General features: G+C 37.9%; 3 protein-coding genes across 3 annotated transcripts; 1 reads left to right on the plus strand and 2 right to left on the minus strand.

Moving 5' to 3' along the window:
* The first annotated feature begins 271 nt into the window (after window positions 1-271).
* Window positions 272-5,129, plus strand: LOC116306184 (2'-5'-oligoadenylate synthase 1). The gene is made up of 6 exons (XM_031716236.2): window positions 272-373; window positions 901-927; window positions 1,843-1,997; window positions 2,895-3,180; window positions 3,270-3,633; window positions 4,176-5,129. The coding sequence occupies exons 3-6, from the start codon at window positions 1,968-1,970 to the stop codon at window positions 4,294-4,296; spliced, it is 801 nt and encodes a 266-aa protein (XP_031572096.1). The 5' UTR covers window positions 272-373; window positions 901-927; window positions 1,843-1,967; the 3' UTR covers window positions 4,297-5,129.
* LOC116306183 (DELTA-alicitoxin-Pse2b-like) lies at window positions 5,127-7,112 on the minus strand. Its single transcript, XM_031716235.2, has 2 exons — window positions 6,151-7,112; window positions 5,127-5,770 (listed from the first exon to the last, which is right to left on the minus strand). The coding sequence occupies exons 1-2, from the start codon at window positions 7,092-7,094 to the stop codon at window positions 5,248-5,250; spliced, it is 1,467 nt and encodes a 488-aa protein (XP_031572095.2). The 5' UTR covers window positions 7,095-7,112; the 3' UTR covers window positions 5,127-5,247.
* Window positions 7,113-9,896: 2,784 nt separating this feature from the next.
* Window positions 9,897-11,849, minus strand: LOC116306194 (DELTA-alicitoxin-Pse2b-like). The gene is made up of 2 exons (XM_089026007.1): window positions 10,887-11,849; window positions 9,897-10,532 (listed from the first exon to the last, which is right to left on the minus strand). Exons 1-2 carry the CDS (start codon window positions 11,828-11,830, stop codon window positions 10,010-10,012), a joined length of 1,467 nt encoding a protein of 488 aa, XP_088882133.1. The 5' UTR covers window positions 11,831-11,849; the 3' UTR covers window positions 9,897-10,009.
* Window positions 11,850-15,714: the final 3,865 nt, after the last annotated feature.

Consider the following 15,714-nt stretch of genomic DNA (forward strand, 5'->3'; position numbering starts at 1 on the left):
ATTTGCGGTTTCTCTGAAATTGAAGCTTTAAATTATAGAGCACTTGCGGGTTGGTCAATATACGCTGATGTTAATTACGCTTTTGTACATTGATAAATTTTAGACTATTTTAAAAAGATTACTTATTTGTTTATTTTTTTATTTGATGAAAACGCGAATGTTTTAAGGAAAGTCAGCGTGACAATCGACTCAGTTTCTGCGAATATTTGGTGTGTGACCCCAGTACTACTATAAATAATCGAGGGAGGCTTGGCTACATTTTCTTGTATGACATCATTATGGGTTGTATGCGCAATGACGCACAATAGTTTTCCATGAAAGTTGTATTTCTTTACTCTACAAGAAAGCATTGCAAGGATAGTGGGGGCTTCTGGTAAGAAACTGTTTTACTGATTTCATTTTCAATATTCACTGCTACGCTACTGTTAACATAGCAAAGCCATGAGCAAAGTTTCATGTTAATTTTACGTGTCACTCTCGATCTTATAGCAAAAATGCGAACATATCATTGCGAAGTTATTTTAGTATTGTTTTCAATCTTCAATTTTCAAAAAAAGAAAAGAAAAAAAAAAAAATCAAATGCTTTTCTCCTTTTTTAATTTCCCTTCTAAAGGGTCTAGTTTTCCTTTCATATTCATTTCCATTAATTAACGGATACGGCAATTTAGGTTCATTTTACTTAGAAAAAAGTGTATAATACTAAAGCACCGTCGAAAAAGTATGGTACCGTTATGGAAAATTCTTAGTCCTCTTTGCTCCCTTGGGAGGATAAGCCTTTCATCGTGATGGAAAATGGATGAAATAAATATATAAGGTTGAAGAATAGTATTTATGGATTTTGAGGCTAGGAATTTATATCCATAAATCTGGCTGACCTCGTTTATATCTTTTCATTTCAAGGTGTTCCATCTACAGTACAGAATCAAGGTACGAATATTATTAACTGTGTTTTAATAAACATTTCGTTGAAAATTTATTATTTTCAAAGCGTGTGAAGTCGATGTCGTTTTATATTCATAGACGCGAGCAATTTATTGCGACAAACCCTGAAAATGATATTATACAATCGGTCGAGTCTGAAATTTAGGGGAATTCCCGACAAACCCATGTTCACTTCTTGGAAGTCACGCAACACTATTTTCTTGGGAATAGTAACATCAATTTTTACATTTTTTTCACATGTTACCAGGCTAGCTTTATGTGTTGTTATTATTTGTATCAGAAATATGTTCCAATTATTTTTCTTCATGATTTCGAACAAAGGAATTATAACACTCGTTTGAACTAAGAAAAGAGACTGTTACAACTAAAGTGATTCTGACATTAAAAGCACAATGACGTCACACCGAAATGTCAATGTGAGCTAGTAGCTGTTACAGATAGATCAAATGTTTTAAAAGATGCACATTATCTAGTATTTAATGGGCCTGCCATTGTTGTTCTGAAATCCTTAAGATATAAGGATTAATAGATCTCTGTCGATGATTTATTGATATGTGTTAATGAATAGCTGATCCCCCATTCCAGATTTGAAACCTTGTGTTTCCTCCCTATAAACTCTCTACCCGTCCACTTACCCTCCCCTCAGGCGAAAAATAATGATCCCTAAATATTTTCATCGTATAATAGCTATAATAGGAGGCGGGTTTGCGTGTTGGCGTCATTTGACTACTACTACCACAATGCTTCGCGAATTTTATTTGTTATTCAAATTCTTATGCCCTCATGAAAATAGTAAGACAACTGGTTCTAATTAACGGAACAAAAGAAAGTGTGCAAGGGATTCTAGTATTTGCAGTTAATGATCAGTTCCATAATGCATTAAGTGTCATATTTATCTAGACTTCAGGCAGTTATCTCCGAGTCAACTGGATGCATTCATCGCTCAGTACCTTCAGCCAGATGAACAATTCCACAGGCAGGTATCTTCTGCTTTGGACGTTCTGTGTCGCTATCTTCAGGATAAAATGAGACCACATGTCGGAAGGATTGTCAAGGTATTATATCTTAAGAATATCTCAAGTGGAGAGTGGAGTGGAGTGGAGTGGAGTCTCAGCACCATTAAGGCATGGCTCTTTTGAGGAAGTGATGGAAAATCAGTTATTTATTCATATCTTTGACAGTTTACTATGAATCTTTCCGAAATTTGGCTCGTAGTAGTAATTCTTCAAGGCAAGCAATTACCGCATATCTGATACCATGGAAACCAGGTCACGTGACCACAAGGCCGCCATCTTGGATTTAAAAAAAAAATCGTTTGTAATCGTATTGAAACTACTTCAAAAGTCCTGAAAATCCATATTCCTTTTGATATTTGCAATACCTATATGGATCTAATTGGATATCTTGGAAATTATATTAAGTTTAATTTTTAGAATGTTTTTAATTTTTTGGAAAAAATAGAAAATATTCTAAAAATTAAACTTAAAATAATTTCCAAGATATCCAATTACATCCATATAGGCATTGTAAATATGAATAGTAATCTGCATTTTCATGACTTTTAAAGATGTTTCGGTACTTTTACAAACGGCTTGTTTAAAAATCCAAGATGGCGGCCTTGTGGTCACGTGACTTAGTTTCCATGGTAACCAAGGCTCTAAGGTTCCTTCTTTTAACAAAAGACATTAACTTGCCAAGTTTGGGGAAGATTCGTAGAAAACTGGCTATGATATAGCTAATCAGTTTTTCATCTGAGAGCCATGCCTTAATGATGCTGAGGTGGAGTGGAGTGGAGTGGAGTGGAGTGGAGTGGAGTGGAGTGGAGTGGAGTGGAGTGGAGTGGAGTGGAGTGGAGTGGAGTGGAAAGGAAGTAAGAAATACAAAAAAGGTGAGAAAAATTACAAACTGAAAAATTTAGAATCATCTGAGAATTACTATTCTATATTCTATAGAGTGGATCAATGGGCAAAGGGACTGCGTTAAAGAATTCCTCAGATCTCGACTGTATTCTTATACTGAACACTATCAAGGATGCTGAGCAACTGAAAGCTAATATTAGAGACTATTTGGCTCAAATCCAAAGCTGTTTGTCAGAGCAACCATTGAGAGGGCAGGGCTGGAGGTTTGACATAAAAAGACGTACCGAGTATCTGCTGCAGTTTGAAATGATCAACTTTCACGTGAGAAAGGTTACGACCGTAGACCTCTTGCCTACTTTTGATGCCAATGTCACCAATGGTGAGTCAGTATTTCTAAAACATGCTAATGTGAAGATATTAACTCTGCTATTGATCCTGAACATCACCGTTTTTATTTTACTTGTGTAGGGCAAGCACGTCTAAATCTGTATCACAAAATGGCATCGTATGACGAAAACACAAGGTCGTACTGCTCTGCAGCTGTTGCGGAGTTACGAAGAGATTTCATTATAGAAAAGCCAACAAAGCTCAAAGGTCTGATTCGTCTTGTAAAGCATTGGGCTAAAACGTATCTCCCAAGTTCAACAGCCAGTCAACGCATGCCCAGTTCTTACCTGATCGAGCTGGTGACTATTCACTGTTGGGAGAAAGTTGGTAGCCCAAGTAGTTTCAACACTGCATCTTTATTCAAGAATATAATGATGGCTTTCTTGAACCATATCCAACTCAATATCTCATGGGATCGATACTACACCTTGACTCAGAATCCAAGGTATGAAAAGACGTTATTACAGTTCATTTCCAAGAATACTTAAATCCATATCAATTTTAGATTGGCTTTTGCACTTATAAAAATTTCGGCAAATTTTTTTGCACTTTTTTTATTTATTTTGACTTTGCACTTGAAGAATTACTTGTACTACGTCTTCATGAAACACAATAAAATTTCACTTCACAAAAATGCTAATGTACTCTCAAACACGGCTGCTAATTTATTAGTTTGAATGTAAAAAAAGGTGGGGTCTAGTACGAAATACGTGGTCGCGCGCTGAACTGAATATATATAACAACACCATATTTGTTAACGGAGAACAAAGAAAAACTGATAGTCACTTGCATAAAAGAGTTTGTGAAAGTTAACTACTTATTCCCTCGCTACCTTATTGTCACGCAAATCTCACCTGGATCAAAGCCGTCTATCTTTTATGTGATTCTCTCAATTTGTAACACAAAAACGAACCTAACATACCATAAAATGTACATTAACACTGATATGTCTTATGCATAGTAATAATATTTGTTTAATTCCTTTAGCCCTCCAACGATACTAGACCCAGCGAATCCCTACAACAAACTATACAACGACGTGAATAACTGGGCTTCAGTTGCACAAGTTGCCAGAAAAACCCTCCAAATGCCAGCGATGCAGGTGTAATATAATCAGTGCCTTGTCATGGTTGTAGGTTCTTCAACACCTACCTTACTTGTGTTAGTTTGTTTGTATAACCATTGTATTCTTAGCATTTAGGCTGGGGCAGGGGCCTAAGAATGTTCTCTCGGGATGGCTCTTGGCATTAAGACACCAATTGGTTTTGAAAGAATCACCCGAGCTCATTAGAAATTATCTATTGCAGTTATCGCCATATAAATTATAGGTACCAATAAAGCAGGTCATTATCGCTTGATTGTCGAGTTTAGCTCTGCTAAACATTACAGAATAAATACTAATAAATGTCTCTTGCACGAGCTGTCATAAGCACGTATACATATCCTAGGCTTAGTAATAAGGACTCAACAACACGCAAAGGAAAATACTGACTGTATTATCCTGGGGTCTCAAAGGGTTCCTGAGTTCCTCTCGATCAGCACTGGAGCACGCAAAAGAGCTTCTGGAACCCAGGGTAGGACATTGAAATATAAGGAACTGAAGAATGAGAAACAAAATATCAAAAGCTAGAGACCTTCCCCTTGCATCTCTTATTTAGTTTCCCCTATATTTCAAAGGTGCTCCTAGTAAGTTAAAATTCAGTAACGCGTATCAGTTAATGACTGATAAAGATCCCATTGTACGAGAGGTGGATAGCGCTATTAAACAGATAATTCCTTATTCAGTGGATTAGCCGATGCTGTTATCAAATACATTTATCTACTGAATAAGATTTATCTGTCGCATAGCGCTATTCACCCCTTGTACAACCGGACCAAGATGCATGTGTTATACAGTAAAAGCTGCGTTAAATACAATACAATTTTGATTTCTTTGTTATATATTTCATGTGCTTGTTTATTTTCTAACGCGTGCATGGGTTCGGATGCTTTGTATTTTAGAGTTGCCGACTTCCAAATTACACTTGTGTTAAAGCAAAATCCATGCAAAAAGCAATGACTATTCCGTGTCTTTAAATTGCTGTTTTTGATTACACTCGTCTGTGAGTGCGCCAACAATCCCCCTCTTCATGGCCAGCGCAGAGTGAACATCGCGAAGACCATTTTCATCTTCACCTGACCAACTCTCCTCCCAAATACTTCTTGGTTCTTTACACTTGCATTTAGGACCTCTAAGTTTACATCCTTGCCCTTTCCACCCGGGGGACCTACTCGTGTAAGCATAAGCCTCCTTTTTAGTGGATCCTGAGTTGAGCTTCGAATCTTTGTAGCGAATACACGACTCGCCGGCGCAAGCGCACCAAAAGACATGCTTGTGATGGCAGTCAGAATCCGAGTGGCAGCCACTTGGACCCAGCATACATTTGTATGTTGGTACGTCAGGATCACTATCCTCGCTGAGAACAAACTTCTGGAGTACTTGTTTATTAGACGTTTCTTCGAAGGAGCACCCAAAGTGTAAGTAACCTTTGTAGAACTGCTCAAGGTTCAGCACTTTTGCCATTGATGGTGTGCCAATAAATCTGTGTTTGGTTCAAAAATAAAATCAACAACAAAGAAATAGTATAGTTATTGAGGAGTACAACCATCTGGCCTTCAATCTTCTACCCTTCTGCCCCCACACCGTAAATCTTCAATCGTTTTATTTGTAAACAGGAAGCGTCTACGAATTTTCCGCCTAACTTTAGGGCACGGAAGTGTGTTTTTCACTCGTGTCCCCACACACACCTTCATTTATTCTTCTCGTTACTTCATTTATGGTGTTGAAACTATCATGGTGTGCTATATTTGTTATGAATCTGAAGTATGATGAAACCAGGCACTTGTGTTAGGAATGACAAGAGCTCAATAATCATCAGCAATTACTAAAACTAATGGTTTTGATAGATAATAATAGTATTACCTTGTCTTAAGAATATTCCATATTGGAACAAAGTTATAGGTAATAGGCGTTGGAACCCTTGCTCCTTCTTGAAGGAATGTAGAGATTGTTTCTTTGTTACGTTCATTCGTTAAATCTGCTCGCGTTTTCGGGGTGCCACCTCGGACAACTAGCTTCTTCACCATAGAAGTATTGGAGGCTTTCTTTGCTTCCTCGTTGGTGATTCCAGAACATGCTGATACACCAACGTTACCTGCATTTGTTAAACCACCCAGAGAAACACATGCCTTGATCGTAAAGTCACGTTGGGTATATTTTTCCGATGACTTTGCGAATACATACTGGTTGATGCTGGCACCGGACAATACTTTCTTCACCACATGAGATCCATGCTTTTCCAGGAATACCTTGTACCTGTTCCACGACCTGGATAACCAAGGCTTTTCTATTTCTCTTTCTAGACCTTCGAAGTCTTCTAGAAGTTCCTTATCCAACGGTTGTTTGTTGATGCAATCTTTCTTCAGAGAGTGGTCCTTACTGTAAGTCTTGAGATCGAGTGAGATTCCGGATACCTCAGTGTTGCCTGAAACGATGTTATTGGTGACCGCTGCCAATGATACGCCAAGAGTAAATGGACCCTTTAGGCTTACCCCAACCTTGGAATTGGTAGAGATTGCTTTGTACAGTGATTCGGTGTTGCTGTAAAAGGTATCATCTTTCTGAGTACGACCAACGTTGTTTGTAACCGTACACTCCGCTGATACAGTATCAAAAATTTTCGCTCCTACGGCGTGTAGCTCGTCAGTTAGAAGGTTCAGTTTAGGGATGAAAAATCCTTGACCAAGGGCACCGTGTGATTTTGCTTCTGGAGGAATTGCGCCCAAACCAATACCAATGTGTACACTTATGATTGAAAACATCACGACCAGCAGCATCAAATGTCGCTTGATTGAATTGAAATCCATTGTTGCTTAGCTTTGAAGGAAAAACCTATCGAAAAAATTAAAATTAAGATGATAACCACCTTTTGGCTGAGCTACATTTAATATATAGATAATAATATATAGATATAATATAGATATAATAATAATGATAATAATAATATGTAATGTAGATATAATATTAGATAGACGATAACAGTCAGTGTCGTAAGATTTATCGAGGGGATACTTAATAAATAAAATAGTGATGTTAGTAATGTTTGTTTGATTATTATTTTTCATTTATTCGGGGTGATTCCAAAAAGAAAGAAAGAAAGTTGGCAATTGAATTTTAAAGATCATAATCTTTTAGTTTATTGAAATTTTCAGATCATAGAGTTTTTTTTCCTTTTTAAACTTAAACAAAGGAATAGATTATGACGAAAGGCAGTTTTTTGCGTTGAATATTCTAATGTAATATGGAGTTTTAAACTAATCAGAGCATACGTTTTATATTATCTACTGAATTAGCAAAAGACTTTCATTTGTAAGTGCATCGATACCTGTATAAGTTTTTCAACAATAAATAACGAGGTGTTTAAATGAAACTAACACCTGTTATTATATAGGTAACTACTGGATATGAGCAATCGCGCGCTGTGATTGGCTACTCTATGTACCACAAGGCTTTCAGGTCATATACCATTAGTAGAGAAAATCAAAAAAAAAAAAAAAAAAGGTCGACAACCGATTTGCTTAACTTTTTGGGAATAATTACCGTAAAGGCATCTAAATATGGCTCAAAAGTATTTGGTGGTAAGAAAAGCCATTTTTAAATAAATGTAAAATAGAAATTTCTATTTGACTCAGGAAAAAAGCTGTCGCGAAATGACGGGGGAAAAAACAACACCGATTTAACAAACAAAAAACGAAAAAATCAATTATAAAAAGCCACAAACCTTTATGTTTTTATACTGGCTGAAGAGCATCTTTTTTTATTTTCACAAATACATAACTACGATAACTAAAACATAGTTAAACATAGTTGCTTCCTTGACAACAAAATGACTCATTTTAGAAAACCACAAAAGTTGAATTGCATTCCTTCAGCTATCAAAATATTTTTAGAAATATTTTGAAAATACATTTAATAAAAAACATCATATTCACATAATACAGTGGTTGTCTATATGATAAAACAACTATACCCCACTCTCTTCGTACATGAACTCATAGCAATTCGGCCAGGAGGCCTATTTGTTGGATATGAGTTTTTAGGAATAACTGTTAATATATAGAATGGCAATTCCTATTCTTTGAATAATACGCATGTGAATTCTGATCTTTGTAAATTGATAGCCAAAAAACAAAAAAACAAAAAACAAAAAAACAAAACAAAACAAAAACAAAGCAAAAAAACAACATTAAGTCGAAGACTTACCAACCTTTAACGCTGTTTGCCAACTCTAGAGTGAGCCTTAGGATATTGCCATAGTTATAAATACTAGATAGAAATACCTGCGAAGTTTGCACAAACACCTTACGGTCACATTCAGGGTACTGACGGAAAACCTTTGAACTGGTCACCTGCCAGAGTGCATATTAAAGGTGATAGTTATCTATATTTCTAATTAGTTCATTCAAATCGCTTAACGGATTGTTTGTATTGCCTATTACTGATTCCCTTTGACTGTTTACCGAATTTTCCGCCATCAAAGCCGTGAGATTACTGGTAGTTTCTTTCTTTGGTGTACGATTGAAACAGACTGTACGCGGGGGGGTGTGGGGCTGCTACATATACATTCATACTTCATTTGTAAATCGTGTTAATCATTATTGACTTGGACGTTCTGTGTCGCTATCTTCAGAATAAAATGCGACCACATGTCGGAAGGATTGTCAAGGTATTATATCTTAATAATATCTCAAGTGGAGTGGAGTGGAGTGGAGTGTACTCTGAGTGGAGTGTACTCGGAGTGGAGTGTACTCGGAGTGGAGTGTACTCGGAGTGGAGTGTACTCGGAGTGGGGTGGAGTGGAGTGGAGTGGAGTGGAGTGGAGTGGAGTGGAGTGGAGTGGAGTGGAGTGGAGTGGAGTGGAGTGGAGTGGAGTGGAGTGGAGTGGAGTGGAGTGGAGTGGAGTGGAGTGGAGTGGAGTGGAGTGGAGTGGAGTGGAGTGCTCGGAGTGGAGTGGACTCGGAGTGGAGTGGACTCGGAGTGGAGTGGACTCGGAGTGGAGTGCAGTGCAGTGCAGTGCAGTGCAGCTAGTGCAGTGGAGTGCAGCTAGTGCAGTGGAGTGCAGCTAGTGCAGTGGAGTGCAGTGCAGTGCAGTGGATTGCAGTGGATTGCAGTAAAGTGGAGTGGAGTGAAGGGGAGTGGAGTGGAGTGGAGTGGGGTAGAATATCACAGAAAGAGAATACAACAAAAGGTGATTTAAGACGGAACGTCGATCAACTTTACCAATAAAAGAAAGACAAACACACGAAACTCCGCTACATATTTTCCGTCATCTTCATTATATTTTGGCAGAGACGGCCACCGTATCATAGTAGTCCAACGATTTGGGGACTTGGGAGGTTTAAAATGTCATGCTATTACTATCAATAATTTATAAGCGTAAACATCAGTGTTGAGTCGTGAAGTGCAAGTTAATACGATATGATTTGGTAATGATAAAAGGGTAAATTATACACCGTGAAAAGTAAAAAAAAACTTACTGACGTTTCGGACGCTAGTCCTTCATCGGAGTAAAAGAGAAAGAGTGGTAGGAGTGTTTAAATAATGATAATAAGACAAAAGAAACCAATGAGAACAAATGATTTGCATTTATTTGCTTTTAATGAGCTTGTTTATTTGTGCCTTCAATCTTTCTAACGCCTGGGTTCGCATTGTTTGTATTTTACTAGTTACCGATTTCCAAGTTACACTTGTAATAAACCATAATCCATGCAAGAAGCAATTACTATTCCTTGTCTATAACATTATGTTTCTTATTGCACTCGTCTGTGAGTGCATCAACTTTCCCTCTCTTCATAGCTATCGCAGAGTGAACATCGCGTAGACCCTCTTCATCGTCACCTGACCAACTCTCCTCCCAGTTAACTCTTGGTTCTTTACACTTGCATTTGAAAAATTTGAGCTTACATCCTTGCCAGCCCCAACCGGGGGACGCAATTGTGTAAGCATAGGCCTCCTTTTTAGTGGATCCTGAGTTGAGCTTCACATCTTTGTAGCGAATACACGACTCGCCGGCGCAAGCGCACCAGAAGGCATGTTTGTACGTGCAATCAGAATCGGAATGGCAGCCACTTGGACCCAGCATACATTTGTATGTTGGTACGTCAGGATCACTTTCCTTGCTGAGAACAAACTTCTGGAGCACTTTGCCATTGGACGTTTCTTCGAAGGAGCACCCAAAGTGGAGATAACCTTTGTAGAATTGCTCGAGGTTTAGCACTCTTGCCATTGATGGTGTGCCAATATATCTGTGTTTGGTTTTAAAATACAAACAACAACAACAAAATTTGGTTATTGACAAGCGTGACAATGCCTCCCACTCCTCCCCCGCACGGTAAACCTTCATGGGTTTTATTTGTAAACAAGAAGCTGAATTTCCTGCTGAACTTTAAGGCACGAGCGTGTGTTTTTCACTCGTGTCCCCCCACGCCTTTATTTATTCTTCTCTTTACTTCATTTATGGTGTTGAAAATATTATGGTGTGCTATATTTGTTATAAATCTGAGGTATGATAAAGCCATGCATTGATAGGACTGACAAGATCTCAATAATCGTCAGCAATTGCTGAAACTAATAGTTCGAATAGTTAATAATAATATTACCTTGTCTTAAGAATATTCCATATTGGAACAAAGTTATAGGTAATAGGCGTTGGAACCCTTGCTCCTTCTTGAAGGAATGTAGAGATTGTTTCTTTGTTACGTTCATTCGTTAAATCTGCTCGCGTTTTCGGGGTACCACCTCTGACAACTAGTTTCTTGACCATAGAAGTACTGGAGGCTTTCTTTGCTTCCTCGTTGGTGATCCCAGAACATGCTGATACCCCAACTTTACCTGCATTTGTTAAACCACCCAGAGAAACACATGCCTTGATCGTAAAGTCACGTTGGGTATATTTTTCCGATGACTTTGCGAATACATACTGGTTGATGCTGGCACCGGACAATACTTTCTTCACCACATGAGATCCATGCTTTTCCAGGAATACCTTGTACCTGTTCCACGACCTGGATAACCAAGGCTTTTCTATTTCTCTTTCTAGACCTTCGAAGTCTTCTAGAAGTTCCTTATCCAACGGTTGTTTGTTGATGCAATCTTTCTTCAGAGAGTGGTCCTTACTGTAAGTCTTGAGATCGAGTGAGATTCCGGATACCTCAGTGTTGCCTGAAACGATGTTATTGGTGACCGCTGCCAATGATACGCCAAGAGTATATGGACCCTTTAGGCTTACCCCAACCTTGGAATTGGTAGAGATTGCTTTGTACAGTGATTCGGTGTTGCTGTAAAAGGTATCATCTTTCTGAGTACGACCAACGTCGTTTGTAACCGTACAATCCGCTGATACAGTATCAAAAATTTTCGCTCCTACGGCGTGTAGCTCGTCAGTTAGAAGGTTCAGTTTAGGGATGAAAAATCCTTGACCAAGGGCACCGTGTGATTTTGCTTCTGGAGGAATTGCGCCCAAACCAATACCAATGTGTACACTTATGATTGAAAACATCACGACCAACAGCATCAAATGTCGCTTAATTGAATTGAAATCCATTGTCGGTTAGCTTTTAAAGAAAAACCTAACAAAAAATATAAGAATAACAAGATGATTACCACGTTTTGGCTGAGCAACATTTTATTGATAGACGATAGCATTAAGTATCGCAAGATTTACCGAGAAGAAAATGGTTTTGAACCAATCAAAACATCTGTTTTACTTTTATACATTTGAATGTTCAATATAAGTCTTATTTTCTATTTTGACAAATACATAACTATGATGACTAAAACAGAGTTAAATGCCTGTCTATAAAGCAATATAACAGTCCGCGGCCTTTACAACAAAATAGATCATTTTAGAAAACCACAACATTGAATTGCATTCCTTCAGCTATCAAAATATTTTTAGAAATATTCTAAAACTAAATCAAATAAAAAACATTATATTCACATAATACAGTGATTGTCTATATGATAAAACAACTACACCCCGCTCTCTTCGTACATGAACTCATAGCAACTCGGCCAGGAAGTCTAATGGGCTATGAGTTCATGTATGACTAGAGTTTTTAGAAATAATTGTTAATATATAAAATGGCATTTCCCATTCTTTGAATTCTGCGCATGTAAATTCTGATCTTTGTTAATTGATAGTCAAAAAAAAAATTAAGTCGAAGACTTACCAACCTTTAACACTGTTTGCCAACTCTAGAGTGAGTCCTAGGATATTGTCATAGTTATAAATACTTGATAGAAATACCTGCGAAGTTTGCACAAGCACCTTACGGTCAAACTCAGGGTACTGACGGAAAACCTTTGAACTGGTCACCTGCCAGCGTGCATATTAAAGGTGATAGTTATCTATATTTCTAATTAGTTCATTAAAATTGCTTAACGGATTGTTTGTATTGCCTATTACTGATTCCCTTTGACGAATTTTCCATCAAAGCTGAGGGATTACTGGTACATTTTTTCTTTGGTGCACGATTGAGACATGCTGTACGCCGTGCTGCTACATATATATATATATTCATACTTCATTTGTAACCCTGTTAATCATTATTGACTTGGACGTTCTGTGTCGATATCTTCAGAATAAAATGAGACCACATGTCGGAAGGATTGTCAAGATATTATATCTTAAGAATATCTCAAGTGGAGTGGAGTGGAGTGGAGTGGAGTGGAGTGGAGTGGAGTGGAGTGGAGTGGAGTGGAGTGGAGTGGAGTGGAGTGGAGTGGAGTGGAGTGGAGTGGAGTGGAGTGGAGTGGAGTGGAGTGGAGTGGAGTGGAGTGGAGTGGAGTGGAGTGGAGTGGAGTGGAGTGGAGTGGAGTGGAGTGGAATGAAGTGCAGTGCAGTGAAGTAGAGTGCAGTGCAGTGCAGTAGAATGGAGTGGATTGCATTGGATCGGATTGCATTGGAGTGCAGTAAAGTGCAGTGCAGTGCAGAGCAGTGAATTGCAGTGGAGTGGAGTGCAGTGGAGTGAAGTGGGGTGGAATATCACAAAAAGAGAATACAACAAAAGATGATTTAAGACGGCACGTCGATCAGCTTTACCAATAAAAGAAAGACAAGCACAGGAAATCCGTTAAATACTTTCCGTCATCTTCATTATATTTTGGCAGAGACGGCCACCGTATCATAGTAGTTCAACGATTTGGGGACTTGGGAGGTTTAAAATGTCATGCTAATACTATCAATAATTTAATAATAAGAGCTCAATAATCATCAGCAATTACTGAAACTAGTAATTCCAATAGTTAATAATAATATTACCTTGTCTTAAGAATATTCCATATTGGAATATATAGGTAATAGGCGTTGGAACACTTGTTCCTTCTTGAAGGAATGTAGAGATTGTTTTTTTGTTACGTTCATTCGTTAAATCTGCTCGCGTTTTCGCGGGGTGCCACCTCGGACAACTAGCTTCTTGACCATAGAAGTACTGGAGGCTTTCTTTGCTTCCTCTTTGGTGATTCCAGAACATGCTGATACCCCAACTTTATCTGCATTTGTTAAACCACCCAGAGAAACACATGCCTTGATCGTAAAGTCACGTTGGGTATATTTTTCCGATGACTTTGCGAATACATACTGGTTGATGCTGGCACCGGACAATACTTTCTTCACCACATGAGATCCATGCTTTTCCAGAAATACCTTGTACCTGTTCCACGACCTGGATAACCAAGGGTTTTCAGTTTCTCTTCCTAGGCATTAATTATAATATAACGTTATAATAAGGCCAAGTCGCTAAGCGCACTCGGGATGGTTGTTTCTGATACCTTTTTTGTGCTACCTTAGAGCGTTGTATTACTGCATGAAAGAAGAAAGGAAAAATGCTTTCTTTTATAAATATAGCTTGGTAACATATTTTAAGTTTTTGTCGTTGTCGTCGTCTATGCCATTATTGTTGTTGTTTAGTCATAATAATCTCCGAACGCTAAACATTGAGTTTTAAGTTTAATGATAAATTATATTTAGATTTTTTAACATTCACACTCTGATATATCAACTTACACTTTAAGTGTCATATAGTCCTGAAAAAGCAAGCATGGATTGCTTTATCTCTACACTATAGCTAAAAAACCGTTTTGGTCTCATATTAGTGAAATTCCCATTGACTAACTTCAAAAGTCCTAGATATCTTCATGATTGAAAAGGTTTCCCTTCTGATGAAGGTTTGCCAAGTGCTAAGACCACGTTTATAGCTTAAAACTTTTATTTAAACTGGCAAATGATTTAACTTTCAGGTGACTCGGATGACCACGCTAATGGCGGTTCCGTCCCTAATTAACTAGAGACGTTAAAAGAGGGCCACTTATTTATTTTACTTATCCAACCGCTGTATAACTGGTTGCCATAACTCCCAATTCACAGATCGAGCAATTGGCAAGGAATAAATATAAGAAGTAAAACATTAATTAGAGTTCAGTCGAGAAAATAACAAGGAATATAAACGAGACATCAGAATTCATTGGGATGACTGGGATTTTTCCTTTTTTTCCTTTCCTTTTCTTTTCTTTTTCTTTTTCTTTTTTCTTTTTAATTTGAAAATACTGAAAAGTCTTGTTCAAAATTCAGTAGTCCGGGTTGTCCTATATGTCGTTGATATAAGGTCTTGCTTCATTGTCTGGTCCTACAGTGGCGGATCCAGGATTTTGAAAAGGGGGGTTCCAGAAGGCCGTCACGCAGAAAAAGCCGGTCGGATTAGTTTATAAAAGGGGGTTCCAATTTCATTCTACTGAGCATAAAGCACATTATGGGGGTTCCATGGAACCCACGGAGCAACCCCTGGATCCGCCACAGTCCTAGTTGGCCAGAGCCTAATCAGTGCTAATCCAGGTTTAACTGACGGATCAGACGAAATAAATAGTTCGGGGATAATTGTCTGGTCCACGTAGATCAAACTCTTAATTAGTGCGAATCCAGGTTTGATAACAATGTGAAGTCGGCTTAACAAAGTTTAATCAGAGCTTCTTCGAGTTTGACTAGAACAACGTAAACTAAACTTTGGTCATCTTTTACTCTTTATGGGACGTCCAAAGCTAAACAAATAATCACTAAAGATTCAACTAAGATTTTAAAAAAAGTTTTTTTGGTGAGAACAAAACTTTGATGTAGTTCCCAAGGATACCATTGTGGCGACCACAAATTGACGCTTATACATATACGATATACAATAGACTTTGAAGAGTTCTTTAATGGGGACACTAAGGGGGGAAAACAAGGCATGCACGTGCAAAGAACAAGTAAAGCTAACTACAAAGTAATTGACAAAGCAGTGCTGTCATTAATACTGCCATTGTTGCTGAAAACCCCTTTTAAAGTATCGAGCACTAAAATGACTATATGTATGTATGCTCTCATCTAAGTTACATAAGAAAAAAATAAACCCGAACAGAAAACTCGGTTAATTAACAGTAAATCCTCCATTGTTT

The sequence above is a fragment of the Actinia tenebrosa genome, unplaced genomic scaffold (assembly GCF_029948245.1).
Source record: "Actinia tenebrosa isolate PJP-AT-01 unplaced genomic scaffold, QUT_ActTen_1.0 PGA_scaffold0__85_contigs__length_37466705, whole genome shotgun sequence".
Lineage (NCBI taxonomy): Eukaryota > Metazoa > Cnidaria > Anthozoa > Actiniaria > Actiniidae > Actinia > Actinia tenebrosa.